An 18232-nucleotide genomic window follows, 5' to 3' on the forward strand; every position below is an offset into this window, starting at 1 on the left:
GTCAGCAAAGGGGAAGGGGAGTGGGGGGAGGAAGAGAAGGGTAAGGGGATCAGATATATGGTGGTGGAAGACTAGGCTTGGGGTGGAGAGCACACAGTAGGATATACAGATGTTGCACACCTGAATTTTAAACATTATTAACTAGTATTACACCAATGAATTTAAAAATAAATGAATAAAAATAAAAACAGAGTCAAAGAAATTCTTGATCTGATTCCATCATTTATTGAGTTTTTCAATGAGAGAAAACACATGATTGTTATCCTCAGGGGCTTCCAAAGTTCTGGTAAGTTCTAGTTACAATTTTAAAAGACATTTTCAAATCAAAATTCACCCTCTAAACACACAGTGGGTACTAAGTGTTTTCCAGCCTGACCACTAGAAACTTTTTCTAGGAGAAAACAAGAGGCCGACAGCTAGAGTCTGAGTTAAGGGGTTCAGGCCAGGGTGCCTGAGCACCCGGCAAAGGCTTAATGGTGGCCTTGTCCTATAAAATCAACTACCTGATGGAGAGTAAGGCTGTCGGAATTCTAAGAAGTTTTCAAGGTATTTTCCCTGCTACTCAAAAGCAAGGGGTATGTTAGAATAATTTTAGATGAATTATGTTATACCTATAAATACATAATTATTCCCCAAATAATGAGGTTTTACTTAATCCACAAATCTGGTTCTAGTCAGAAATATAAATATATAATTTTCAAAAATTTAACATTTATGACTTCGTATATTTCACACATTATGCTCTGACCAGACCCTTAATTCCTTCTGGTGGTTTGTAATTCACTGCACGATTTGTCTGAGACCCGTGCTCCCTGCTGGCCGTCAGTGCCATGTCTGTCTCATTCATTTATACTCCAGCCCCTAGTATGGCACCTTGTGAGTGAAGAAAGTCTCAGTAAGATGCTTACCAGATATTGTTAGGTGACAGAAACAAGTTACATAGTACCATATCTTATCTACACATGCATAAGGGACTGGAAGGTTAAATACTCAAGTATTTTTTTGTGTGTTTATCTGTATTTTCTAAGCAATTTAATTACTTTTGTAATAAAGAGAAATAAAAACATACATATAATCCATCTCCTTAAAAATACTTATAATTACAAAAGAAATAGTAGCTATACAGTGAAGAAACTGGACAATATCATAAACAAGTGATCAAAATTAACATGACCAAGATATACAGACATCACATACCGCTAATTGTGATCTTGAAGACGTAACAGCATGTATGTACTGCTCTACTGGTAACACATAACCCTAGTCTATCACGATGCCATACCAGACAAACACAAATCAGGAACCAATTGTTCTATGAAATAGTCTACTCTTCAAACATGTCAAGGTCACGAAAGACTGAGGAACTGTTTCAGATTAAAAGAATAAGCTAAGGAGTAAAGAGACAGGACAACTAAATGGAATATATGATCTTAGACTGGATCCTGTAATGGGAAAAAGATGACTACTGGCACAATGGGTAATAATCACGGGATGATATATTAATATATTGTATCAATATTCAGTTTCCTGAACTTGACAAATGCACTGTAGTCATGTAAGAAAATAACCTTATTTGTAGGAAATAGATCCTGAAGTACTAAAAGGGGATGAAAGGGCATTAGGTATAATATCTATTCTTTCATACACATATACCCAAGATATTGTAGATTCAGTTCCAGACCACTGCAATGAAGTGACTATCACAATAAAGCAAGTCATAATCTTTTTGCTGGTGGAAGGTCTTGCCTTCAATTTGTGAAAAATGCAACAGCTATAAGCGCAATAAAGCAAGGTGCAATAAAACGAGATATATCTATAGTTCAGCAATGGCAAAATGTTAAAAATTAGTGAATATGGGTTAAGAATATATGAGCTTTGTTCTATTCTTGCAATTTTTTGTAAGTATGAAATTATTTCAAAATAAAGTTTAAAAAGCAATCAAAAACATACAAACCTGCCACCTCCTCTACAAAAATCAATACACATTCATATACTAATACACCTTTTAGAAATAAGATAAATCTTTGCTTGTCAGGCACAGGTTATTTGTTTTATTTACAGGAAATAACATATACAACTCTAAAAGTGTGAAGTTGCAAAATACAGTGCAAATTCGCATTTCAATTAATCCTTGAGCAGGTATTTAATTTTTAAACATCCTCTAAGTTAGAGAATCCTTGTTTCTGAAATAAGTTATTATATAAAGTCAAATCCTTGTGACTTAAGGATGGTTTTACAGTCTTAAGTGATTTTAGAAAGTGCTCTTGTTTCACTGTGGTTGCTTCTAGTCCATTTTCTTGCAGAGCCAGCAAGGCAGCCTATGAGAGACAATAAAAAATAATTTGCTTCATTTATGTTTTGTAATAAATAAACTCTGAATTTAAAAATCTCAGTCTCAGTTGATAGAACTGCAACATTCATGACAATTAAAACATTAAGCTAAAATGCTCAAGTGATTAAAAGTCCTGTTAGTAGAACTTTTCTTCTGTATTAAATTCTGGCCTTAACCAAGAAAAAAAGAAAAAGCAAGTTGCAGAATAATACATACATTATGAGCACAGACCCACTTTTAAAGATGAAAAGAGACTATCTTCCTAACCTCAGACTAGGAGTTTCTAAACAGGACACAGCACTGACCAGAACGGAACAGATCAAACACACACTTTATGACCCAGCAATTATCTTTGACATACATACACATGTATACCAACAGACATGTACAAGATTGTTCATAGGAGCATAGTTCATAATGGCAACACAGTAGTAACCCTAGTGCTCAGGAGTGGCTGCCTTTGGCATAGAGGGGGAAGGGCCGAGGAAGGCTTCTGGGGTGCTGATAATATTCTCTCTTAACCTGAGTGGTGGATATACAGGTGTGCTCACTTTATGTTAATTCAATGAGCTGTATCTTTATCTATGCATTTTTCTGAATGTTATATTTTATAAAAGTTTATGAAAAGAAGATATGCACCCCTACGTCCACTGTAACATGATTTACGACAGCCGAGATGTGGAAGCAATCCCCGTGTCCATCAGTAGATGAGTGGATAAAAAAACTGTGGCACATTTACACAATGTAGTATTCAACCATAAAAAAAGAAAGAAATCTTACCCATTTGGGACAGCATGGATGGACCTCAGTGAAATAAATCAATCAGAGAAAGACAAATACCATATGATTTCATTTATATGTGGAATTTAAAGAACAAAATAAATAAAATAGAAGCAGACTCATAGATAGAGAGCTGACTGATGGTTGCCAGAGGAAGGGGAGTCTGGCAGGCTGGGGGGAAAAAGGTGAAGAAGTTCAGAAGCACAAACTGGTAGGTAGAAAACAGTCCCAGGGATGTAAAGTTCAGTGTGGGGAATACAGTCAATAATGCTGTAATAACTGTGTGGTGCCAGGTATGTTCTGAAAATATTGGGGAGACCACTTTGTAAAGTATGACTGTCTAACCACTATGCTGTACACATGAAACTAATACAGAATAATATTGAATGGCAACTGTAATTGAAAAAATAAAATTAAAAAAATAATTTAAAAATTTCCATAACTAAAAAAAGTTATGGAAAGGGAGAAATGGACAATGGCTTCTTTGGCCCTCAAAGTCTAAATGTCTTAGAGCGGCTTTCAAGTACTGGAGTGATCGGCCATTGGCTACTTCTTCAGTGAGTCACGTCATTTCTTATCTCCAATCGTCTGCACATTTTATTCCCTGCCTTAGCCAGCTAACTCCCTCACCATCCTCCCAATTTCAGTTTGCACACACCTCTCTCAGAAAGCCTTCTATGACACCCACGCCTGAGCTGGTGTTCTTCCCAGGTGATTCCACAGCACCCTCAGTTACCCGCCTCACTACAGATTTTCCACTGCCAAGTCAGTGTCATCCTTCGCCCTTCTGCACACTCCCTATCAGCCTATACGCTCTGTAAGGGAAGGGGCTACACCTGTCTGTTTCACCCTGCCTGGTGCCTGCCTCATAGATGTCTTTCAGTAAGTGCCGCCGAGTGAATGAAGCCCTGAATAAAGGAAGAAATGTTTTGAAACATAGATTTCTTCACTAATTAACTTACTTCTTTGCAGAGGTTTCCAAGATCAGCTCCAGAGAAAAAACGGGTTTCTGCTGCCAGGTTTTCTAAAGAAACATCAGGCCCCACTGGCATGTTTTTTGTATAGACTTTCAAAATAGAAAGCCTGCCCTGGAACAAAATATGTTTATAACCTTATAACATTAGTCTGACACAGGCTATATTAAAGCATTTCAAGGTATAGTTTCCTAACATGTTACATAGAAAGTATACGTATTTAAGAATCAATAAGAATCCCTCATGAAGGAGTAAGAATGATTAACTCATCAATGGCTCATATGACAATGGTAAAAATAATGATATTATGATAAAACTTTAATATTTTTATAGTTGATTTTTAAAATAGCTAACCATAGATATATCTCTTTAAGAGACATGATGAATCTCTTTATCGGGTACAAACAGTGCCATCAAACATGTTTTAAAGTAAATATACAAACTATCAGACACAATTTAAAAATACAGTAGACATTAAAAAATTTTTTTTCATCACTTCAAAATTTGATTGAAGTCCAAGGAAGGAAAAAGTTCATTCTCTGCATCTTTCTCCAATCTCTGCCGATGTTAATTAAGGGCAAAGAATTCTTTGGCTGTGGATACATTATATAATCTCTAAAACCTCAGCTTTCTCCACTATAAAATAAGGATGCTGACCCACATAAGCTCCAAAATTCTTTTAACATTCTTTTGGATTCCTCCATTCTAGTTGCAAAATAATGGTGAACAGACTCAACAAACTCAGTAAAAACTCACTGAAATTACCTTACCTCTAGCCTTACATTTCTCTGAAAATAAGGCCAGAGTACCCAGAAAAGGCAGATCGAAGTGGTGATTTATGAAGGGCCAGCAGGCAAGGGAGAATGCAGAACCCCGTGTACAGCACGCCGTGCACACCCACATCCAGTCTGGGATTCAAGTCTGCCAGACTCCCGAGAGTGCAGACACTGATGTGGCGCTGAGGACGTTCGCACAGTAAATGTGTACAGTGATTACCTGCTCATCTGGAGGTGGAATATAAATAATCTTATCTAATCTTCCAGGCCGTAACAAGGCATCATCTAACACGTCAGGTCTATTTGTTGCCGCAACAATCATGACATTTCGATTAAAAATTTCTTGAAACTCTGAGGGAAAACACACAACAAAAAAGAATGTAAACAAATTGTTAATTATTAAAAAAAAATTTTAAATAACAAATCAGAAGGTCCATTCTTTCTTAAATAGGGATATAATTTCCTTGGAACTGGACTGCTTATGCCTCCTATCCAGACTAGCCTTCAATATCAAGGTACCCCAGAAACAAATTATTAACCACAGAGCTACTTGTGCATGTGATGAAGGGAGTGGCTAACTGTGAGAGAACATCTCTCCATGAAGTCTTACTTCATAGCAAAAACAGTCGACCGGGTATCCGAGGGTGCCTGAACCTCAATGAATGTTTACAACGTAAATGGATGACTTGAAAAGACAGAAGCACAAGACAAACACATGGACATATATGGCTACGAAAAGCCTTGGCTCTCTTCCTTAAACAGGGAGACTTACGAGGTGGGGATGGTGGTGGAGGGAGTAAAGGACAAATATAAGGTGACGGAAAATGATCTGACTGTGAGTGATGGGCACACAATGCAATCAATAGTTCAAATGCTATAGAGATGTCCACCTGAAACCTATGTACCCTTATTGATCAATGTCACCCCATTAAATTTAATTTCCAAATAAAAGTAAAGGAAAAAAGAAGAGGAGACTTACTTTACTTTTTATTTTTCTTTGCAGAGGTAGAAATATGACAATTAAACTAAGTTGTAGGTATATAAATCCTGGATGCAGGTAGGGAATATCTAAAAGCAGCCAAGGAGGCATGACCTATGGTGGCAGTGGATAAACCGTTGACCTGGAATGCCAAGGTCGCCGGTTCAAAACCCTGGGCTTGCCTGGTCAAGGCACATATGGGAGTTGATGCTTCCTGCTCCTCCCCACCTTCTCTCTCTCTCTCTGTCTCTATTCTCTAAAATAAATAAATAAATAAATAATAAAAGCAGCCAAGGAAAGTCCTTACATACTAAGCATGCAAAACGGCTTGTTGAACTGAATAATCAGAGTAGTTGTTCAGGAATGGGATCTCTCAAAGCAGTGAGTTCCCTATACCTGCAAATATTTTAGCTAAGGCTGGACAAACTCCTGAAAGTGGCTACTGAATAATTCCCACACTGTGAGATCTGATTAGAAAACTTCACGGGTCCCTTTGAATTCTAGTGGCCTATCTATGTTCCTAAGGAGCTGTAAGACTCTCCTTCCATGGAACAACTTTAAAAATGAGAAATAAGAAATAGCAAGAGAAGAATAAAAGAAAAGAAAACTGATCTGTCAGGGGTTATTTAAGGATACCAAACTATCTGAAGAAGGCTCAGAGGGAAGAAGGGGGCTCCCAAAGGTCATTTTAACTTCATTTTTAACCAAGGAAACTGGAAGATTTCAATGACTAAGACTTCATTTACTGAAATAATGTTTTTCTTTCACACACACACACAAATTTAGAAAGGCGCGAACACTGGTTTTTCAGATACAGAAATAAAAGAAACTCCTTCCTCCACTAGCAGTTTATATTTCTAAACCTTAGAATAGAATTCATATTCATATATAGCTAAATTATTACAAAATTTACCCAACCTTTTCCAGATAAATCACAATTTTAACCAGCTTTGTAAATATCCTAAGAGTCGAGTTGAAATTATATAATTTTTTCTGTGAGATGAATCCAGCTCTGGAAAAGCTAGTACGGATACATTCTGTTTAATGTTGGCCTGGATTTTGTTGTAATCTGGCTAATAAATACCTCTTCATTTTTTTTCAGCTCCTTGTATTTACCCTGTTGATCTGATTTACTTCCTCTTCTTTCTATAGTTTTCAGTCCAACACCGTCTAATTCACTCAGGAGAACAGAAAGAACACGCTCTTGAACATTACATCCTGTTTTGCTGACTGATCGAGAGCCCAAGATTGAATCAATTTCATCCAAAAACACAATTGCTGGAGTATTTGCTCTTGCTTGTCGAAATACCTTTTGTAAGGAAAACAAAAGTATTGAAAAGCTATACATTATGCCTTACTCATATGGACGTATGCTTTCTACACATCACTATTTTTACAAAGTAAAAAGAAGAGAAAGATTCTAAATGTCTAAGAAACAGGGAATAAATAAAACTAGGAACAATGGAGTATTATGTAGGGGTTAAAATAGTATTTTCAAAGAATTTTTAATATTATGGAATTTCAAAGTGGTAATGTTAAGTTAAAAAAAAATCACATATAGATACATAGATAACTCCTGCCCAAGAAAACAGAAAGACAAAAAAAATTCACCAAAATGTTAATGTAGGTAGAGGAATTATGAAGAATTTATTTATATTTTTCTACATTTTCTATAAACAAATATGTAAAACTTTTCTAATAGGAAAAAAGCCAGTTACATTTTAAAAAATAAGGTTTATCCTTAAGTCATGACATAAAGATTCAAAAGTAAACTTAACTACATGAGGGAAAATAAACAAACAAACCTGAGACAAGAGTTTTTCTGAATCTCCAACAAAAGGTGAAAAGAGATCAGCTCCGCTCACTGACACGAAGGAGCAATGACAGCTTGTGGCCAGGGCCCTCACCAGGGTGGTTTTAGCACAGCCTGGAGGGCCACACAGCAGAACTCCCTTCGGTTGGGTCAGGCCCATCCTGACAAATTCCCGAGGGAATTTCAGAGGCCATTCAATGCTCTGTAAGTACACACAAAAGAGACAGTGGTTTTAGAATAACAATAGAATTCAAAAATCAAAGAATTCAGAAAATTCATTTGCTCATTCCACAATGCTCAGCTATCTGGTAGGAGCTGAAACTCAGTCCCATTTTCACACAGCAACTGGCGATCTTTTAACCTAAGTCAGGTCACACTTCCTGACAGGAACACTCGGTGGATAAAGCATCATCCCAGCACACTGAGGGCACGGGTTTGATCCCAGTCAGGGCACATTCGACGAGAAGCAATCAATGAGTACACATCTAAACGGAACAACTAAGTGGTACAACGGGTTGATGCTTTTCTCTCTCTCTCTCAAATCAGTCAATGGGGGAGAAAAACAATAGTAGTACTTCCTCAGAAAAGTGTTCCTTTAAAAATAAAAGTAAATACAAATAAAATCCTTCAATGACTTGCCATCAGAATTAGAATAAATTCTAAACCCAAACTCCTTACTTATCACTGCTCACAAGGCCTTACTGAACCCGACTCTTGCCCAGAGACCCCAGCTGGTTCCCACCGCAGGGCCTTTACCTGCTCTTCTCTGTGTGAACACTCGCTCAAGGGCTTTGCGTGGCTCCCTATCATCACTGCCGTTGACTCAGGTGTCATTCAATTCCTTGGAGAGGTCTTCCCTGACCCCTCCAATTAAGGCAGACCCTCCCCCTCCGAGCCACTCCATGCTCCTGCCCTCTTGCTTTCGGAGCACTTGTTTGTGAAATACCTGAAATATTATTTTTCCATGATGGGCCTGTCATTCTGCTCCTGCTGGAATGTAAGCCAATTGCATCTCTAAATCCTCAGCACCTAAAATGAACCCTCCACAAAGTAAGGACTCAAAATAAATGTTAACTGGATAGTAAGTACATCACTACCCCTTAGGAAAATAGCTTGCCCAGGGCTTATTGCTAGTGAGGCGGCAGAGCTAAGACCGACCCCAGGCACTGCAGATCAAGAGCACAGGCTTTTAATTACTGACATATTGCCTCTCTACGAAAAAGGGTCAAGACCTGTGTACCTAGGCAACTCATATTTTAGTTGGGGAGACAGGCTTGTAAACGAAGAAGCAGGCCAGAGAAGGGCATTCCATGGAGAAGAACAACACACAGAGACGGGAAACCGTCTGATTCATCCTGCCAACAGCAAGTAGGAACAGAGGTGAGGAACGGGGAAGCGAAGAGCAACAGGGCTGAGGTGGACGGACTCAGAACACAAGGGCCTTAAAAGCTTGAGGCAACAGTGAGGAAGCAGTATGGACAATGGACTGGAAGGAAATGGAACTAGAGGCAGGGAGACCAGTTAGAATTCTCTGGCAATGATTCAGACTACAAAAATAACAAGGTTGGATGTGTCACAGGCAGTGGAGATGGTGTGAGAAGGGATGGATTTGAAACATAAAATGTAACTGTATTTCACACAAAGACTAAGTTATCAATCCAGAGGATAAGTTATGTGCATGCATGATATGACCCCATGCATTCAGAAGACCAGTTTCTGACTTGGGGATGGGGTGGCTGGCTGTATTCACTGAGGTGGGAACCCCGGTGTGAGGGTGGAGTTGATTCGCTGAACTTTGAGCAAGCTGAGTTTGAGGTCCCGGAAGTTATCCAGGAGGCAGGCCGCTAAGCAGTTCTGATCATCAAAAGACTTGTCTGTGCAGGATATAAAGATTTTTGACTTAACAGTTTTCAGGGGACAGTTGGAGCCTTGGACATTGAGATCACACACATATTCACAGAATGCAAGAGGAGGACTCCCAGGAGCTTGGAGCACTAACATTTAAGGTACAGGAGAGGAGTGTTCAGAAAGGCAGGAAAATGTCATATCTCAAAGCTAAAGAGTTTTTTTTGTGTGTATTTTTCTGAAGCTGGAAACGGGGAGAGACAGTCAGACAGACTCCCGCATGCGCCCGACCGGGATCCACCCGGCACGCCCACCAGGGGCGACGCTCTGCCCACCAGGGGGCGATGCTCTGCCCCTCCGGGGCGTCGCTCTGCCGAGACCAGAGCCACTCTAGCGCCTGGGGCAGAGGCCAAGGAGCCATCCCCAGCGCCCGGGCCATGTTTGCTCCAATGGAGCCTTGGCTGCGGGAAGGGAAGAGAGAGACAGAGAGGAAGGAGGGGAGGGGGGTGGAGAAGCAAATGGGCGCTTCTCCTATGTGCCCTGGCCAGGAATCGAACCCGGGTCCCCCACACGCCAGGCCGACACTCTACCGCTGAGCCAACCAACCAGGGCCCGCTAAAGAGTTTTCAACAGGAATGTATGGCTAACTTCTCACATATTTTGTGAAGATTAAATGTGACAATACATGTAGGGCATGTTATAAATGTGCTTATCCATGGACACAGGAATGTCAGGGTTCACTGTAGATACAGCTCCTACTTAAGATGAATAAATTACAATGGATATTTATAAATCAGTCTTTTGTGTGTGTGGTTAGAGAAACCCAGTTCCTTATTGGAAGGTAAGCTGGCAAAATCAATTTCTGAAACTGCAATGTAGGCAAGAGGGTGTGGAGAGCTGTGTCCCTCCACATCCACTGTGAGGACCAGTATCAGGCAGCCATCCAAGCTACTGGCTACTCATTATAATGTGCTTTTACTGGTGGTCCCAGAGCAACGGAGGGCCCATGAACTAAGAATCACTTTTACATTTTTAAATGCTCAGAAAAAAAATAATAATAATTGTGATGTGAAAACTGTATGATGTCAGTGTCCATAAATCAAGTTTCAACAGAAGACAAGTACTCATTATGTGGCTGCTTCTGTGCTACGAGGGCAGGTGAATGGCTGCAGAGACTGTCTGGCCCACAAAGCCTAAACAGTTACTGTCTGGCCCCCTACGGAAAAAGTCTGCTGACCTCGGTTCTAGATTACAAACTCTTTAAAGCAAAAGACAAACAAAAAGAGGAGGAGGTAAGAAAAGTATGAAGAATACGATTTGATGCCTGTACAAGTCCAATTAAATAAGGGCTGAAAAGTGATCACTGAATTTAACTGTTAGAATAAAATTAGTGATGGCAGTGAGGGCAGTTTCAGCATTGCTTGTTTTCATAAAAAATGCATTAATTACACTTAAACTGTAATATTCTTCTGGCTTAAGCAGATTCTCTCTCACCTGTTTTAACTTCAGTTTTACATCTTCAAGGCCACCAATCTGCTCCCAGCCAACAGGCTTGATGTCCATCAGTCCAATGACACTTCGAAATGATGACGGTTGAATCTTTTTAAAAGCTTCCAGGAAGTCTGTGTCATCAATCATTGGATTGTCCTGCTTCTGAAGAAATACACCCAAAAAAGCAAATTCAAACCAAAAATGAGGTGAGACCTTTTTGCATATTATCTTTTATCTTCTTTTGATAAATCTATTTTATCATTATAAAGAAATTTACACAGATGGTACAAAAAAATTAAATTTCTCCCCCCAAAATTCATCCCTAAGGATGTCAACAGTTTCCTGTGCTTTCTCCAGTTGTATTTTATAATAATAAGCCTGAGTATGTCTTTTCAAACAGATAACACAAACGGAACCATACCATAGGTATTCATTTGTACTTTTTTTCCACTTCTCTTAAAAATCTTTTCATGTCAACTAATACAGCTCTGTCTAACTCCTTTTTATCTACCTCATGTTTTTTTCTACCTCATGCCTTTTGACAGTTGTACAACATTCTACTGTATAACAATTTAACTATATCCTTCTGTTGAAAATGTTTCTGGTTTTTTGTTATTAAAAACACAGCTGAAGCAAATGAAAGTCCTTGTGCACATGACAAGTATTTTATAAAATTTCCTCAAAGCAGAATTACAGGGTTTAAGAATATGCATATTTATGGTTGTGACAGCTATTACCAAACTACCCTCAAAGCTGCACCAATAAATACAAAGCTGCTATTCTCCCACCTCTCCAACACTGGACATCACCAAACTCTTACATTTCTCCCAATGTGATAGAGGAAGTGGGGCTTACTATTGTATTAATTAAATTTCTTGAATCAAGAGATATGGGAAATGAAGAAATTAGAAAATCATCTTTTTTTTGGAAGGATCAGAGTCAAGGCTTTTTTGAGCAAAAATCATTATTCTCATCTAGGGAAGGGAAAGTCTGACAAGGAGCAGGATACTGATATGATCTCAAAGGGCATCCTCATAGATTACTTGCAAAGGGAAAGACAGGAGCTATACAGTGGAGAAACTGGACAAAACCTTGACTAGATGATCATATCAGTCACCACGTAGGGGCATTATCAGTGAAGAATAGTGGACAGCTTGTGCCTCATGTGACAACCTAAGAAGGACACACTATCATTTATGTAGTATTTCCAACAGGCATGCATAACCTGAATCTATGAAGAAACATTAGACAAACCCAAGCTGAGACGCATTCTATAAAATCATCAACCTACATTCTTTAAAAATGTCAATGTCAAATAGCTCACCCAAAAAAAGACTATGAAAGTGTTCAAGATTAAAAGCAAAAATTAAATGTAATATATTATCCTGGACTACATTCTGTACTGAAGGGGAAAAAAAATGATGAAAGGATTGAAACTATTAGCAAAAGCAGAATATGGACTGTCGATCTGATAACTTTCTGTATCAATATTAAATTTCCTGAATATAACCATTATACCTACCCATACTGTGGTCATGTGTGAGACATTAAATAGATATTAAAATAAAGAGATAATGGGTTATGAGGTATTCAACCCATCCTTAAATGATTTAGAAATAATAATGTGTGTACATATATACATACACATAGAATAAGAAAAAATGATAAAGCTAATTATGCAAAATGTTAAAAATCGGTAAGTTTGGATAAAAGACTTTTCAGGAGTTCCCTGTGCTGCAACTCTTCCTAAAGTTTTCATTATTTCAAAATAAAAAGTTAAAAGCATTTCTTCAAGTCTGTCCCATGTCTTATCTTTGCTTATAGTATTTTTTTGCCATTCCAAAATGATCAAATTAATAAATCGTTTCCTTTTTGGCTATTAAGTTTTATGTTAAAGTCCATCTTTACACTAAGATTATATTTTGGAGAATCCTTCTAGCAACTTTCTTAACCAGTCTAGTAAAGTAGGTTTTTCACTAGAGTTAATAACTTATATTTTTACTTGTAATATCTGTATTATATTTAAGTATTTGCCTTCTTATATAAAATTCTAACCATTTACTTGTCTAAAAATTCCCATTTTCAGTAAGAAACTATTTTATCCCATTTGTGTAAGATTAAATAAGTGAATATATATGTATAGAGCAATTCTGAACAGCATTACTGAAAAATGTTAATAATTATTGTATAACCTCTAGGAGAGATTTCAGGCATTTCTTTATAATTTTTTATCATATCTAATTTCTTAAAAGGAACACAGGTAATTTTTTAAATAACTTTTTTTTTTAAAAAAACTGATGGCAGGCCCGGGCCGGTTGGCTCAGTGGTAGAGCATCGGCCTGGCATGCAGAAGTCCCGGGTTCGATTCCCGGCCAGGGCACACAGGAGAAGCGCCCATCTGCTTCTCCACACCTCCCCCTCTCCTTCCTCTCTGTCTCTCTCTTCCCCTCCTGCAGCCAAGGCTCCATTGGAGCAAAGATGGCCCGGGGGCTGGGGATGGCTCCTTGGCCTGGGCCCCAAGCGCTAGAGTGGCTCTGGTTGCGGCAGGGCGTCGCCCCCTGGTGGACATTCCCCCTGGTGGATCCCGGTCGGGCTCATGAGGGAGTCTGTCTGACTGTCTCTCCCCGTTTCTAGCTTCAGAAAAATACAAAACAAACAAACAAACAAACAAAAAAACTGGATGGCAATATTAGATGTTGGATAGCTGAATACTAATTAATTTTTAGATAATACCTACTAACATTTGAAAACCCCATTTACAGTTCAAGATCACTTGTGTGTACATTATTTTACTTGATTCTCATGATTCTCTCAGACAGATAAAATCCTTTTTCCTCTGTATGTATATGTAGATGTGTTAAACTAGATTGGTCATCCTTTAACAGGAACAATTCACAAAAAGCAGAACAAACTTGAACGTGTCCTTTGCCCTGGCACAGAGAGAGGCAATAGCAGCCCCTCAGCTGCCTGGAGGGGGAAAGAAGAAAAAGATGGAGCCAGTACCTCTCCAGATGCCTCTGTCCCTTCTTCCTTTTTGCCTTTCTTTCTTCCCCTGGTTGCTTATGAACTCAGCCATCACCTGTGGTAACTATGCCTGGGAAGGCCCCTCCTCAAGTAGCACTGGGCTCCACCCTAGGATGACAGCAGCTGGCTGATCCACCTAAGCCAAGACGCTTAAGGTCAAACCTGGAACTTCAAAGCAAAGGGAATCCTAAATGTAAATCTTGTTTCTCATCCCCTGGTACTCTCTTTATCCCCTCAAAAAGCATATATTCTCATACTTTTACACATGGGACTTGTCATTAAATCTTCAAGCAGTTTTGGTTCTAAACCCAGAAGATGAGGACTTAACAAATTCATGTAACGGCTTCCCCACCTTCTGTGTAAGAGTAAAAATGAATGAAATCAGGAAGGATACAAATTATCTAGATAAACAGGTTTTCAAAATACTACCTTATCCAAGAAATCAAAGCTAATAAGGCAGAGATATCATTTGCTACCTAATAGAAACAATGAGAAGAACAGTACATTTCTGTGATATTCCTGCCAAAAATGCAAAACCTGAATCAAATTATGAGGAAACATCAGTCAAATAAATTGAAGACTATTTTACAGGATAACTGACCTGTATGCTTAAAAAGTTAAAGTCATTAAAAAAAAAAAAAAGACCGAAGAATGACTTTAGATTAAAGAAGATTAAGAAATCATGACAACTAAAAGCAGTGTGTAATCCTGGGTTACAAATATTTTCATTTTTCCTTTAAAATTTTTTGCTCTAAAAGAGATCACTGGGGCAAATAGTAAGATTTGGGTAAGTCTTAAAGTTTGGGTAAAAGTATCATGTCAGTGTTAATTTCCTCCTCTTGATAATTGTACTGCAGTTAAAGTCCTTATATTTTGGAAATATACACAAGTTTTCAAGGCTTAAAGGGACATCACAGCTGCAGTATATTCTCATGTTTGAGATGTAAAAAAAATATACATAAGAAGCAGATGCTGTAAGGTATCAAAAAGGTCCAAGAAAATGTACTTACCAAACTTTTTAATCCCCGAAATTAATTTGTTACTTTAATAAAAAAAATTAACATACATGGTCATAAATCAGTATCTCCTACCTTCTCTCTATGAAGCAAAGCGTGCATGGCAGCCTCCCTACACAATGCGGTCAGGTCTGCGCCAACGTAGCCAACTGTCATTTCTGCAAGGAGGCTCAAATTGACCTGACTAGAGACGGGCATCTTTGAGGTAATCACCTGTAGAATTGCCTTTCTTTGTTTAAGTGTGGGAGTCCCAATGACAATCTATATGCAAAGCAAGCAAAATATTATTATTAAAGTTTACAGTTTAAAATATTTTTATCCTCAGAAACACAATAATTTAGTGAGCAAATTAATGATTATTACTGTGTACTACTCTTAAGCCTATCTTAGATTCTGAACATATGAAAATCCTAATTTTCCAGATAAGTAACACTAGCTAAAATAGTTGTACTACAAAAATTACACATATCATTTACGAAGTTTGTATTTGTTATTTTTAAGACTGTACCAAATTCTCGGAGCCAGGGATACAACAGTAAATCGGATAGTCTAGGTCCCAGTCCTTCTGTAGCTGACTCCGTAAAGTGGTACGAGATGGTGCAAGGAAGAAACCCACTCAAGTTCAGGCCAGATTAAGCTAAAAGTGTGCAACTACCATCTGTCTCTTTAGATTCCTACCACAAAATTCAAACGTCACTTAAATTAAACACTATTCACACTATTTAATAGAAATCAAGAATCAATGTAAGATTCTTGAAGCTCATAAAGCAGGACAGCTTTGTTGAATACTCAACCTCCCCGGCAATTCAGGAAGCAACTGTGGATAGGATGCTGGTATCTGCACAATCAGTAAATAAATCCAAATGAGTTTATGTCCGCTCTGATTTATTTCTTCCCTGCCTTCACCTTTTTCTTTGTACACATGTATCTCGAAGCTATCCTTCTACTCTAAATTCTCATTTCAAAACCATTAGTTTAATACGATTGTGGCAGTCCTACTTCCCCTAAAAATGAACATTACTGATTATAGTATTCTTCTTCAGGACTTCCAAAACAAAACTAACCCCTAATGGCCACCTTGCTTCTCAGAACAATTTGACTCTGCAGAAAAACATGTCCTGGCTCGCAGATCATAAATGGTCAGAGAACGAACGGGTCTCTTGCATTACAAAGAGCCCCACCCCAGCCTCACCGACTTCCAAACCTAGTGGCAAAGGCTTCCAGGAAGCCAACCAGGACCAGAAGAAGACGAAGTTCCAGGAGTAATGAGCTAACTGTCCTGGCCTGTTTACCTCTCGGTCAAATCTCCCGGGTCTGCGCAGCGCTGGGTCTAGTGCATCAGGCCGGTTAGTGGATCCCACCACCACCACCTCGCGGTCCCCACTGATGCCGTCTAGCAGAGTCAACACCTGGGCCACCACGCGGCTCTCGGGGGCTTGGTGTGGGCCTCCCCGCCGGGGACACAGGGCGTCCACCTCGTCGAGGAAGAGGAGAGTGGGCCTGCGGCTGGCCAGCTCCTGGGCGCGCTGGAAGACCTGCCGCACGTTCTCCTCGGTCTCCCCAGGCCGGGCGCCCTGCAGCGCGGGGGCGCACACAGCAAGCAGCTCGGCGCCGGCCTCCCGGACCACAGCCCGCACTAGCTGAGTCTTGCCCACTCCGGGGGGTCCCGCTAGGAGCACCCCGCGGGGCACCGCCAGTCCCAGAGCCGCCAAGGCGCGCGGGTAGCGGAGCGGCAGGCGGAGGAGCTCTCGCAGTGAGTCGGCCGCCTCCGACAGGCCCCCCAGGGGCACCTCGGGCTGCGGCCGTGCTTCGGTCGGAGGCGCCCTGCTGAGACTGATGAGGGTATGAGGGGTGACCAGGCCAGCCGGATCCGGGCTGGGCGCCCCGCTGACGATGTGCAGGGCGGCCACCGGGCCGGGGACGCCCGGCGGAGCGGCCACCACGTGGCCCCGGGAGACCGGTCGGTTCCTCAGCAGCTCCTGCACCGTCTCCAGCACCGCAGCTGGATTCGCGGCACCTGGCGCTCCCGTGCGCTCCCGCAACTCCGGCCACACGGTGAGGCGCCGAAGGGGCGGACAAGGCACCAGACGGAGGCGGCTCTGGCTGAGACTCCCCAAGGATCCCGGCGGCCCCACTGCCGACCCGGGGCTCGCGCACCGCGAGTCAAGTTGCACAAACCCGTCCGCTCCGTCCCGCCGCGGCCAGGCGGTGCAAAGGCAGGAGCCGCCGTCAGGCAGCGAGATCTTCACCGCCGAGCCCAAGTGCGCGCCCAAAGCATGGAAGGCTGCCGGGCCCAGGCGACAGCGCTGGGTGCCCTGGTCCCTAGTGTCTAAAGGTAGGACCTTTAAGACAGGCCCTTCGGCAAGGGGACCTGAGTCCGGAGCCATTGCACACGGAGGACACTAAGCCGAGGAAAGTGGGGTAGGAATTCCACCCGGGCCGGAAAGGCCGGTACACCGAGTGCCCCAGCCGGAAGCAGGTGACACGCATGCGTCAGAAAAAGAGTCACCTAGCTTCTGAATGGAGGCTAAAAGGGCCAATTGGGAAGTTAGACGATGCTAGGAACCTGGGATGTAGTTTGTTGTAGTGTCGGGTTTAATAAAATACACACTGGCCGATTCCAGAGCTTTACTGACCGAGCTTTCGTTACCGGCGTCTGGGAGGCAGCGTAAGATAACTTCACTTGGTCCGATGACTTCGTGGTGTGGAAAGTCCCCGGAACAGCATACTCTCTCTGGCGCTCAGACTCGAGCATCACCAGCTGCACATTTGCAATGTCAGCAAACTGCTATTTTGTGAGGACTTCTCTACTGCCCCCAAGAGCACAGTATTTTGGAGTGCTCTGGTGCTTAATCTCTCAGGTGACTGAGAAATACAGCCTTATCGCCTTTGATAACCTGGGTTCCAACCTGTTAGGAAGGTTCAGGAATGCCCTTCGCATAGCAAGAGAGAAGCACAGTGAAGCATTTTAAATCACTTGAAGAGGGGAAAGAAGGAAAACAGCCGTATTTGTGGCACACTGATACATTCTGTTCAGATCACTAATTTACTCCTTTTAACGTTCTTTGACAACAAGTTAATCATATCCTCTACTGTCCATGTGATAAGTAATTATCATCTGGGGCACAGCAGTATTAAATATTGTATTAGAGGCGATGCCTATCTACATTAAACTGCCTGCTATTCTCTTTCCACCTTTTCT

The 18232-nt window shown here is 40.8% G+C and overlaps 1 protein-coding gene across 3 annotated transcripts; it reads right to left on the reverse strand.

Moving 5' to 3' along the window:
- Positions 1-210: 210 nt before the first annotated feature.
- AFG2B (AFG2 AAA ATPase homolog B) lies at positions 211-17685 on the reverse strand. Of its 3 annotated transcripts, none has more exons than XM_066342256.1 (8): positions 16323-17685; positions 15244-15291; positions 10994-11152; positions 7647-7856; positions 6958-7150; positions 5083-5213; positions 4075-4200; positions 211-2318 (listed from the first exon to the last, which is right to left on the reverse strand). In XM_066342256.1, exons 1-8 carry the CDS (start codon positions 17415-17417, stop codon positions 2151-2153), a joined length of 2130 nt encoding a protein of 709 aa, XP_066198353.1. In that variant the 5' UTR covers positions 17418-17685; the 3' UTR covers positions 211-2150. The 3 variants fall into 3 exon arrangements, 2 of the variants coding, with proteins under 2 accessions (XP_066198353.1, XP_066198351.1); XM_066342254.1 differs by having other exon boundaries at positions 15106-15291; positions 16323-17684; XR_010746164.1 differs by lacking the exon at positions 211-2318 and having other exon boundaries at positions 4078-4200; positions 6926-7150; positions 15106-15291; positions 16323-17684.
- Positions 17686-18232: the final 547 nt, after the last annotated feature.

The sequence above is a fragment of the Saccopteryx leptura genome, chromosome 6, assembly GCF_036850995.1.
Source record: "Saccopteryx leptura isolate mSacLep1 chromosome 6, mSacLep1_pri_phased_curated, whole genome shotgun sequence".
Taxonomy (NCBI): domain Eukaryota; kingdom Metazoa; phylum Chordata; class Mammalia; order Chiroptera; family Emballonuridae; genus Saccopteryx; species Saccopteryx leptura.

What these genes read in the sequence shown, in the direction of transcription:
- AFG2B (XM_066342254.1), bottom strand. Translation starts at nt 17,417, where the DNA reads ATGGCTCCGGACTCAGGTCCCCTTGCCGAAGGGCCTGTCTTAAAGGTC. An exon ending in TAAAACTGAAGTTAAAACAG is followed by an intron (nt 7,857 to 10,993) that starts GTGAGAGAGAAT and finishes GTGTACTTACAG; the next exon opens with AGCATTGAATGGCCTCTGAA. An exon ending in TTGGAAACCTCTGCAAAGAA is followed by an intron (nt 2,319 to 4,074) that starts GTAAGTTAATTA and finishes TGTCTCTCATAG; the next exon opens with GCTGCCTTGCTGGCTCTGCA.